This window comes from Rana temporaria, chromosome 3 (assembly GCF_905171775.1).
Source record: "Rana temporaria chromosome 3, aRanTem1.1, whole genome shotgun sequence".
NCBI lineage: Eukaryota > Metazoa > Chordata > Amphibia > Anura > Ranidae > Rana > Rana temporaria.
The window spans coordinates 391,404,659-391,416,619 of record NC_053491.1 but is presented as its reverse complement, the minus strand read 5'-3'; the positions used below and the strand labels follow the sequence as shown (position 1 = coordinate 391,416,619).

General features: G+C 40.6%; 1 protein-coding gene across 4 annotated transcripts in view; it reads right to left on the bottom strand.

Moving 5' to 3' along the window:
* Nucleotides 1-2,698: 2,698 nt before the first annotated feature.
* The window catches only part of PHF21B (PHD finger protein 21B), a 161,487-nt gene continuing 152,224 nt past the window's right edge, over nt 2,699-11,961 (bottom strand). For all 4 annotated transcript variants that reach the window (XM_040345802.1, XM_040345803.1, XM_040345805.1 and 1 more), the window contains 3 exons: nt 10,871-10,943; nt 7,726-7,829; nt 2,699-3,915 (listed from right to left, as the gene is read on the bottom strand). In XM_040345802.1, the coding sequence (XP_040201736.1) occupies nt 3,682-3,915; nt 7,726-7,829; nt 10,871-10,943 (411 nt within the window). In that variant the 3' untranslated portion in view covers nt 2,699-3,681. The remainder of the gene's footprint in view (nt 3,916-7,725; nt 7,830-10,870; nt 10,944-11,961) is intronic.

The following is an 11,961-nucleotide window of genomic DNA, read 5'->3' as shown; positions in this document are numbered from 1 at the left end:
CAGAACTACAAGTCCAATGAGGCATTACAAGGCTGACAGTTACCAGAATGACTCCCGAAGGTAGAGGCATGATGGGACTTGTAGTTTTGCAACAACTGGAGGGCCACAGGTTGAGCACCCATGCTTGAAAGGCTGCTAATGGTTTGTTCCCTGTGAGGACTCGCACATCACCATCATATCTAGAAGGATATGCAGCAAAAATTAATTTTACCTGCAGTGGCATTGCTGATAAACACCAAGATCATATCACTGAGAAAGAAACTAGGAATGGGAAACAAGATTTCTTCTCTGTTCGTACATTGGAGGCCTTAGATACACTTTTTTTCTGAAAGTGGAGAGCTCCTTTAAAAAGTATCCATCGCTTTCAAAATGTCCTATTCATCAATCAAACAAGTGATCACGCTTATAATGTTCACAATAATTGTGCTGGAGCTGCCAAAAAGCTGGATAAAATAGTTGCCTGTCTGTAGTGCCCATTTTAAAAAATCCCTCTGACAGAACTCTATTCCATATCATTCTTCCTTGTAAACTACCACAATCGCATAGCAAAGTCACCTCTTTCCTTGCACCCTTCATCTGCCAGATATTGCTTAAAGCAAGGATTTCTCAACAAGGGGTTGGTGAAATGCTTGGGTTCCCCAAAGGGTTTCTAGTGGGTACTTTTCCACTGAACATTAATGTAAGGGACCCTTTCCAGCTGACCACTAGTGTATGAACACACTACAATGTTCACTGACTTTGTAACTTGTACAGCTATTACTATTGTTTGGTTCAGTTTGCGATTATGTATTACAAAATAGATGTAATTTAAAGCAGAAGAGTGTTGACAAATGATCTATTCTGTGTTTTAAAAACAATGTATGTCACAATGTTTATTCTCTTTTATAAAATGTTCTAGAGCTACTGATCACTCTATTGTACTGCGAGTTGTAGATGTAACACGTTTTAGCAGGGTTTTTAAAAGCTGAGAGAGGCAGATTTAAAGTGGACCTGAACTTAAAAAGTGAAGATTAAATATCTTAGAGTAAACTTTTGGGTACTCCCGTGTCTTTAGCCTCATAGCTGTATATCTGCAGTGCCAGGTCTAAGGCATTGCTGTCTCTTGACTGTTAAGCTCAGGAGATTTGGAGTGAGATTTGGTGATGTCACTACCATACTGGTCACTGTTTTTCTGGCTAGAGAAGAAGTTTTACCCAAGGGCCTGCCGTACAATGATCTCCCTTGCTTCTGCTTCATTCACTCTGTGGAGCTGTGTTTTCTAAACCTCTCTTCCTGCTTCTTTCTTCTAGTTTGGCTGTACTTTTCCTGTGGGTCACAGGAGTGCAGTTCGTTCTGCATTCTAATCCCCTGTTTTCAGCACACAGCGGGATCTGCCCACAACCCTGGACCAGCACCTGACTCAGCCTCTCAGCGAGCCGCTAAAAGCCTGAGCCAGCTGTTCCCACCCCCTCCATAGCCCAACGTTCCAGTGAACGAGAGGGGGGGGGGGGGGTCTCGAGCAGAGAGGCAGTGACTAACAGTCACCACCTCTCTGCTCAGGGAGATCTGAGACCCGAGTGATCGGCTGTGTTTGATCACTCGGTTCTCAGTTTTAGAGTCCGCCAGGGACAGATGCAGCATCGATCCAATGCTGCATCCACCTAAATAAGTATGATTAAAAAAAATATTCCTAAACTTCTCTTTTAAATGTTCATCCAAGAATAATCAGGACGCAGCTCTGGTATGAGGAAGAAAACCTCTGCCCCTACCAAGATGGCTGCCTCCACATTGTGACAGTGTAGAACAAGGCATACTAAGTCAGTAGCAGGGAGATGATCAGCCTATTGATAAGTGAGCCTAGAGACAAAACTTTTGACTAGTCCTCTGGCTTAGGTTTGCCTTTCTTATGGGCACATATTCCACAGTTCAAGTCCTTTTTAAAGTGCAGACAGGCTCAGCGATAATGTATGTACCAAGGAATAAAGACTTCTGCTCAATATCATAAGAAATGCTAAAAGTAAGAATGATGCAGAGCAGTTATAAGGAGAAATGTATTGAAATGGACACCACAGGCTCAGTTCTTCCCTGAACATCAGCTCAGGTGGTTCTGAGAAACCAGTTTTGGCAAGTAAATTACAATGTCAACACCTCAACCAGGCTGACTGATGAATGAGTATTTCAAAAGTGACAAATTATCCTTCAGTACAGCATAGATTAAATCTGTAGGTGTAAAAATAAATGGTCTCAACAAAATACATTTCTGAAAGGTGCTGATTAATTTAGATTCTTGACTTCAATAAGCAATTTTCCTGCTGATCAAGAAAACAGGAAATGCATGTTGCAATTAAAGGTGCTCCGTTGTCTAGTGAGCCACTGACAATCCTGTGGCCTAATGAGGTGCTAGGCTTGGCTGACCACTGTTGCATCAGGAAGACTAGCTAATGAATGTACAACAAATGCATCACTTTAGAAGCCGTATCTTTAAAAATAATGTGACTGACTCCCCTGCCCTCACAATCCCATTTCTGTAATAATCAAAAACTTAAAAAAATAAAAACGTAATTCAAAACAAAATGCTATATCAGATATGTAAAACTCCACTAGAGGCAGTTTTTCTTTAAATCTCCTGTACCATAAAGCAGAATCTTCTGGAGCTTAAAATAAAAACGCATATTGTTCCATTCACATTACATATTTTACAATAAAAATGCAGTACAAAAAAGGTTAAGGTTTTTTTTGGCATATTGTCTGTGCTGGCAAAAGAAAGGAAAAAAAAAGAGAGAAATAAAAATATCTGTTTAAAAAATAAGAAAGAGCAAGAAATTCTTCTTTACCAAAATGTAAAATAAGTCGCTCTAGCAAAGTTACTCACTTTGTCTTATATCTTTCAAAGAAGGAAATGAAAACAAAAAGCTGCATGACAGACATCAATAGCAAAATAAGTATAAAGAACCTTAATGAAGTTAAGGAATTGTACAGTCGTTTTTTGATAAATAGTCGAGCGTATACACAAGCATCGGCATGAAAATACTTCGATATCCCACTAGAAACGCTAAGTTTATACAGTTTTCTCTTAATATATCAGCTGTATTAATACTGAAAAAAAATCTTTTTTGTTTAAAGGCTCGGAGTAGTTTCTAACATTACCCCTTATTTGTTTTAAAAAAGAAGCCCCTTAGACAATGAACCTGAATACATGTGGCAATTTTCACGTCAAAGGGCTATTTGGAGTCCGAAAGAAAAACTACCATTTTTCCATTATCTACCCACAACCCCCAAATACAGTCCTGAAGCCCCATTCGTACTAACTACCATATTTCAGCCTTCTGACATAAGAACAAAAAGCTGAACTGATTTAAGCAAGATCCAACTTTCCCCGTGACTCTTGCTTTAGTTTGGCCCATTATTTCACTTAGTTTTTCTTTTCTGCTTTTTTTCATTATAACAATCCATAAGTTATTAAGGCCAAAAAAAGTAAAATGAAAAAACTCATAAGCACTGAAGGTGTTGGCATGTAGCGTAGCACGCCTTGGTCTCTTCGCTATTGCCGCTGTCACAACCCACGTTAATGCGTTTGCGAGTTCGGTTGATGAGCGTGTACTTGTAGAGTACAAAATGACAGGCAGTCCTTTCATTTTTTTTTATTCTCGTGTATTCCTTCTTGGCAAAATTTGCTTAAAGTTATTGTTCCATCTGGCTATGTCAGTTGTTGGTCTGAGGCTGCTGCAGGCCTTTGTGTAAAGCAGGGGTGGCGGAAGAGGGTTTGATCCAGGGGACAGTTAGCAAGGATGAGGAGGAGGAGGTGGTCGTGGTTGTCATGGTAACCTGAAGCATCTGTTCGTTTTGTATCAGTCTAATGAGACTTTTGAGGCGTTCCAGTGATGACTGAGTTCCTCTCTGCTGTGCCAGCAAGCTATTCTTCAGCTCTGAGCATTTCTGTAACAGGGAGAGAATACAATATGTTGCTTATTGTTAAAAACGTGATAAGAAAACTCAGTTTATGAATGAATAATCGCAGATTGGACCGGTATGCAGGAAATGCAGTACTGACGACACTGTTCTGAATAAGCAGTTACATTTTCAATGTACACCCCAATCAAACGTGAAACGTTTGCATGGAAAATTAATCAAAGGTTGCCCTGTGGCAGACATTTCAAACTTGGTAGCCGCTCATACTGCTGACTAAATTCCTATAATTACAGAAATCCTAATCTACTGAATAACACAAACGCAGGAAACATATGCAAACTCCATGTTGCTGTTAGGACCGTTAGTTTGTTGGAACCTATAGCTAGGAAGCAAGAGTGCCAACTGCTAACTTACTGCTCCAAAGTATCATGACCTATGATTAGCATGATTCCTTAATGGGAATATACAGTGTTCTGTACATACTACATTTTACTTAAAGAAACACCAGTGTCACTTAAAGTGTAAAACACAATATTGTAAAAGGCATACCTTTGATTATTAATACTATTATTATACAGGATTTTTTATGAAGCCAACAGTTTGCGCAGCATTTCAAAATACGAGGGCAAACAATACAATTCAATACAGGAGGAATCAATGGGCCCTGCTCATTAGAGCTTACAATCTAAAAAAGAAGGTAATTATAAAAAGGTAACAACTAAGTGGGTTGGCAAAAATAAAAGTACAGTTATTAAGTGGGGGCGGACGAGGCTTCTCTAAAGAGAGGGGTTTTTAGGGATCACCTAAAAGTGGACAGAAGAGGAGATAGTTGGACAAATTGGGGTAAGGAGTTCCAGAGGATTAAAGAGGCTCGAGAGAAGTCCTGGAGGCAAGCATGGGAGGAGGTGACAAGGGAGCTACAGAGCAGGAGGTCTTGGAATGAAGAGAATGATTTGGTTGGTATTTTAAGACTGAGTTAGTGATGTCACTGGGGGCAGAGCTGCGGATGACTTTATAAGTTGTTAGTATTTAGAATTTTTATTTGTTAGGTGAGTGGAAGGCAGCGGAGGGATCAGCAGAAAGGAGTGGCAGACACAAGACAGTTGGTTAGGTGGATGAGTCTGGCAGTATTCATGATGGACCTCTGGAGGAATAGCCCATGTAAAGGTAAGCCAATGGAAGGAGTTACAGTAGTCCCAGGGAGTGAATTAGGAGCTTTGTGGTGTCATTGATTATGAGGGGGCGTCTTTTGGAGATGTTGCGGAGATTGAGGTGGCAAGATTTGAAAAGTGATTGGATGTGGGGCTGAAAGGAGAGTTCAGAGTCCAGGGGTGATGGTTGTGCCATTGATCTTGACTGAGAAGTTAGGGCAAGGAGCACGTGGAGGAGGAAATGTTATGAGCTTGGTTTTGGAAAGGTTGAGTTTGAGGAAGTGGTGTGACATTCAGAATGATATGTCTGTTAGTTAATTAGTGATGCGTGAGAAGACTGATGGAGTGAGCTTAGGGGTAAAGTGATAGATTTGGATGTCATTAGCATAGAATTAGTACTGAAAGCAATAAGAGGCTATCAGATAATCCACAGGGGAGATGTAGATGGCGAATAGGAGAGGTCCAAGAACAGAACCTTGGGGATCGCAATCGAAAAAGAAAGAGGAGTGGTGAGAAAGAATTGTAAGTGACACTGAAGGTGTGGTGGGATAGGTAGTATGACCAATGAAGAGTACAGTCACAGAGACCGAAGGCATTGAACTTTTGAGGAGGAGGGGGTAGTCAAGTGTATCAAAAGCAGCAGAGAGGTCCAAGAGTAGGAGTACAGAGTAGTGACTATTGGTTTTAGATATTTTGTGATTTTTAGGACAGCAGTTTAACCACTTAAGACCCGGACCTTTATGCAGGTAAAGGACCTGGCCAGTTTTTGCGATTCGGCACTGCGTCGCTTTAACTGACAATTACGCGGTCGTGCGATGTGGCTCCCAAACAAAATTGAGCTTTCTTTTGGTGGTATTTGATCACCTCTGCGGTTTTTATTTTTTTGCGCTATAAACAAAAAATAGAGCGACAATTTTGAAAAAAATGCAATATTTTTTTACTTTTTGCTATAATAAATATACCCCAAAAATATATAAAAAAAATAATTTTTTCCTCAGTTTAGGCCGATTTTTCGACCTATTTTTGGTAAAAAAAAATCGCAATAAGCGTTTATCGATTGGTTTGCGCAAAATTTATAGCATTTACAAAATAGGAGATAATTTTATTGATTTTTATTATTATTTTTTTTTTTACTACTAATGTACTGTACTATCAGCAGATGGATGGGGACAGCAAAAGAATGGGTAGATATTGAAGACAGGATCCAACAGCATTTACATGCAATGCGGATGATTAATCCCTTAGGTTCCACAGGGAGTATAACAAACATGCTTTACTGCATATACAGACTTATTTACTGTTGTAGTTTAGTAACACTTTAAAGGTAAATAAGAGTTTATGGGGACTGGATGAGAGAGTGCTAATGAGAGTCTGCTTGGCAATGTGAAGGCAGAATTTTTTTTTTGGAGGGCAGATTTTTAATTGCTGAAGTCTTGCTTAGTCTTACGTCACAGACACGCAAGTCAACAGATGCAATAAAGATGGCACTAGTAGGCGTCATGATTGTTGCATGTATGTTTGTGTATACTTTCCTAAAGTGACAGAGGGGTATTTTAATATTTTTAGGACTGTTTTTTAGGTGAGGAAAGTGCTCTGGGACTCCTGTGTCATGGATGCCCCCTGTTTAAATGCTTATACATTTATAAAAAAAATATTTATTTTACTAATAGGAAGAAGAAATAAAGTAAAAGTCACTAAAACAGGAATTGGTGGGACTTTAATAAAGCCCAATTTATGTGTGAAACATGTAAGCCCTGTTCCTACCTTGCCTGTACATGTTATTCATGGTTTTTATGTGAATAAAGGCATTTGGATCTCGGTTTGGTGTGCAGCCATCCGGATTTTCCTTTCATTATTGCTTCAGCTGAGACTGGGCAAGCACCTTGCAGTGAGGAGATCATGCTGTTGGAGCCAGCTCACCTTTTGTTTGGTGGGACTAGGTTGTGAGCATTCTTGCAGTACTCATGTTCTGCATTTAATTCCAAGCACACAATCTGCGTGGAGTCTCTAAATTGCTTCCCTGTTTGGGCTTTCTCTGGGTGCTTTGGTATTCTCTCACAATATTGTGGTAGGTGAAAGAATATCTGAAGACAACGCTTTTTCTTAATTTTGCATAGATAGTTAAAACAAACTTTTTTTGTTCATTTCAGATTTCACTTCACTTTCTATCCCAGAAAACATTAAGTGATGGACAATTTTAAAGTGAGGAGAAAAACCTTTTTAGTTGTTACCAAAAAGGTGTCTCGAGTGGAAATCTCCCTCTCATGTTCTGTTGCAGTTAAAATAAAATGTTGGATTTCCCATCATTTTTGTGTGTCAATAGACAATAGACAAAAGAACAGATAGAGAGGGTAAATCTTCCCAAGGGGCCACAGATGGAGATACAAACCTGCTAGTTTTTTTTTTTAACATTTCTCCATTTTAAGAAAAAAAACGTTGGGCTTTAGAAATATTTTTTCTCCCAGTTGCCTTGTGCGTGTGTGTATGACTATCACTGGGTGTGTGTGCGATGCATAACTTCTTAAGCTCTTTCTGGTGTCTGGCGCAGATGTGAAGGGTTCATTGTTTTCTTGTAAAGTGCTGTGGAATTATTGTCGGCACTATATAAATGTATAAAATAACATAAAATAAACTACAATAGGGTTAGAGGACTCAATCAAGATTTCCAAGGTATTGGAAATGTTACCTTTATAGCTTCTCTCAGAAGTCTCTCTTGATCTTCTAGCTGTCTCTGTTCATTCTTTAACTCATTACCTTTCTTCAATAACTTTCTTTTTTCCTCTTCTTTCACTGAAAAAGAACACAGAGGGTCAGCTGTCAGCCACAAACACAGTTTCACTGTGCTGTAAAGGAAATCAGCAATAGATTTAAAAGGCAAACGAAGGAGCAGGAGTATATAGGTGCTGCGGCAATGCCTCAGACTAATTTTAGACACATATGCCTGAGTGGCTGCATGAAATGCTGTGTACATAACCTTGGGTTTTCTGCTAGTTCCAATGCATGGACACTATTAGGTAGATTCACGTACTGCGGCTTAACTTTGTGCGGGTGTAACGTATGTTATTTACGTTACGCCGCCGCAAGTTAGAGAGGCAAGTGCAGTATTCACAAAGCACTTTCTCCGTAAGTTGCGGCGGTGTAGCGTAAATTGGCCGGCATAAGCCCGCCTAATTCAAATGTGGAAGAGGTGGGCGTGTTTTATGGAAATTAATCGTGACCTCACGTAAATGGCGTTTCGAACGAACGGCGCAAATAGTCAATGCTTTAGACGTGAACGTAACCTACTTCGTAACCTATTCTGAATCGACTTACGCAAATGACGTAAAACGTGAAAAATACGACGCTGGTCCGACGTCAATACTTAACATTGGCTGCGCCATCTTTTTGGTGGTTTATCTTTACGCCTGAAAACGCCTTACGTAAATGGCGTATCTTTACTGCGACGGATGAGCGTACGTTCGTAATTAGGCGTATCTTGCTGATTTACATATTCTAGGCATAAATCAGTGTCCACGCCCCTAGCGGCCAGTGTAAATATGCAGCTAAGATACGATGGCGTAGGAGACTTACGCCGGTCGTATCTTAGCAACATTTAAGCGTATCTCAGTTTGAGCATACGCTTAAATGTACGACGGAGCGGATTCGGAGTTACGACGGCGTATCTACTGATACGCCGTCGTAACTCCGAATCCGCTCCGTCGTACATTTAAGCTGATACGCCGTCGTAACTGTACATGAATCCAGCTACATATGGGCAAATGTTTGTGGACAACCAACAATCACATTTACTCTATGACCAAAAGTATCTAGACACCCCTCCAAATATTGTTTTTAGTAAATGGTACTGTTAATGCTACAGAATACAAAGACCATTTAAACAACTGTGCATTTTCAACAGTTTGCTGTTCTAGTCAGCTCCATAAAATCATGATTTGATCAGTTCGGTGTGGAGGAACTTGAGTGGCCTGCACAGAGCCCTGACCTATCCTCAAGTCTGGTACACACGTTTTTATTTTGTTCAACACAGCAGGGTGAACGAAAAAAACGGAGGAGCTTGGGAAGAGCTTGCTGTACTAATTATGCGATATAAGTACAGCAATCTCTCTGCCGAGCTTCTGTGTTCTGACAGGGGGACAGCCCCCTCGTCAGAAAATTAGATGGGCTCTATCTGACGTGCTGCAGATTCTAACACAAATTGTGAAAGCCTCTGTATGCAGTGAAATCAGAGTAAGCAACAGGAGAGGAGCCCGTACAACTGTTGCAAAACTAAAAGGTGTTGTAAAGTCAGAAGGTTTTTTATCCTAATGCATCCTATGTATTAAAATAAAAAGCCTTCTGTGTAGAGCAGCTGCCCCAGCACCCCCTAATACTTACCTGAGCTTCATTTCTGTCCAGCGATGTCCACAAATGTCTCAGGCCTCGTACACACGACACGTTTTCCTCGACAGAATACATCAAGAAACTTGGTGGCAGAGCTTTTTTGCCGAGGAAAACGGTCGTGTGTATGTTTTTCATTGAGAAAACTTGTGGAACTCGATGAGAAAAAAAGAGAACAAGTTCTCTTTTTCCTCGCCGGGAGTCTCAATTTCCTCGTCGGGCTGGTTTTCGACGAGAAACATGTTTGTGTGTATGCTTAGAAACCCGCACATGCTCAGAAGGGTGGCGCCAGTGGATTCAAACTTCCCCTTTATAGTGCTGTCGTACGCGTTTTATGTCACCGCGTTTGAGAACGACGAGATTTTGTCTTGACAGTGTGTACGCAAAGAAAGCTTGTCAAGGTTCTCGACATCGAGGAAAACAATGTTTCATTTACGACGAGTTCCTCGGTCGTGTGTACGAGGCCTCAGTCACCTGATTGGCTGAGACACAGCAGCGGCACCATTGGCTCCCGCTGCTGTCAAAGCCAATCAAGAGAGAGAGGGAGCCGGGCTGCAGCATGTCTGATGCCGCTCAGGTGCCCTCCATAGCAAGCTGCTTGCTGTGGGGGCACTCGACAGGAGGGAGGGGCCAGGAGCATAGAAGAGAGATACGGGAAGAGGATAATCTGGGCTGCTCTGGGGGTAAGTATAACATGTTTGTTATTTTTATAGAAAAAAAATTACTTTATAATCACTTGAAGTTAAGGCTGAAATTCAGCTCTAAGCAGACTTGAGCTAGATTAAGCCTGGTACACAAGGGTCAAATATTGGCCGGTTTAAATGGTTCAACAGAAACCGGCCAACATTCGGGCCGCGTGTACACCAGCCGGCTGGCTTCTGTCAAGCGGGCATTCTAGAAAGCCAGCAACCAATCAGCGCTGACCAGTGTGTTTTGGCAGGGGGAGGAGCAGTCCCCTGTCAGAACACAATAGCTCAGCAGGGAGATCGCTGTACTAACATCGGACAGTTAGGGCTCCTTTCAAGCTTCTCAATTTTGTTTTCATTTTGCCTGCTGGGTTGAATGAAAAAAAAAAAAAACCTGGTAGTGTGTACCAGGCATTAAGTGTTGGGGACTTTTTTTTATTATTGTTCTGCTAATCACTTGTACAAAATCCGAGGGGCCCCTCTGTTAGCTATGTTAGACTTATGGTGCCATAGTTAGGTAGTACAGGTGACTCAGCCACTATGATAATGCAGTTTCTTATGGTAAACTTCATGTTTTATACCAGAGAAAAAAAAACGTCCTCTTCTCTTTCATCTGTCATCACCTGAACCCCAATGCCACACACGCACTAACCTTACAGGTGTATGCCTTTAACAGTCACCAGTAAATGTATCAAAGTTAACGGCAGCTTACTACACAGCTTCTCTCACTCCATGCATGACTATCAGTCATAATAGTAAGGACCATACCTGATTTATGTGTTACATAGGACTGGACGATAGCAACAGCTCCACTCCATGGCACTGTCTCCTTCTTTAATACCTAAGGACCGACAAAGAAAGACCAGAGCAAAAATTAGACATATTTCAAAATAAGCAGAGAAAAAAGGAGCAGAGGTGCATTTGCAAAAAAAATGTATTCTAGTTAAAAATCACAAGTGGAAAAAAAAAAAAAAGCTTGTAATTTTTTTTTAGGAATAAGTAAACTTTGACATCATTAGTGCAGTATTTACAACCATGGACACAGCTAAAAAGCATAAATATCATACTATAGTTTGCGCTGATTTAAATTTTAAATCATCATTCTGGTACAAAGCATTGCAAAGGTATTTATAAATGAAATAAAGGATGTTTTTTTTAGGTTTTACCTTTTTTAAGACAAACAAATACAAATAAACAATCAAAACAAATTAAAACTAAAAAAGGCAAGATCTTAATGCTTAGAAAAATTGAAAAGAAAAAACAAAACAAAAAGGAAAATAATTGCAAAGGAAAGTTTTAGGGCTGATTAGGATAGCTTAAAGTAATGGTAAAGTCTTGTTTGAAAATAAATAAATAACAAACATATTATACTTGCCTCCTCTGTGTGGTTGCTTTTCTGCGCCTGGACCCTCCCACCTATCGAGTGCCCCCACAGTCAGCAGCTTCCTATGGGGGCACTGGAGCTGAGTCACAGCACTGTGTGCCCATTCAGACACGGAGCCCTGACCCAGCCCCGCCCCCTCTTTCCCCTGATTGGCTGACTGATTAACAGCCACGGGAGCCAATGACGCAACTGCTGTGTCTCAGCCAATCAGAAGGAGTGTCCCGGACGGCTTAGATGTTTGTGGACATCGCTGGAGAGAGATGGGGCTCAGTTAAGTAATTAGTGGGGTTCTGGTGGAGGGGGTCAGGCTGCTACACACAAAAGTTTTTTTATCCTAATGCATTAAGATAAAAAACCTTCTGCTTTTACAACTCCTTTAAGAGTTAATAAGGTGTTATTTTGGAATAATATAAAAAAAAAACTTTTTTCACATCAGGTTGTTTTATCTGACAGATTTGTGGTGTCTCACCCCTTT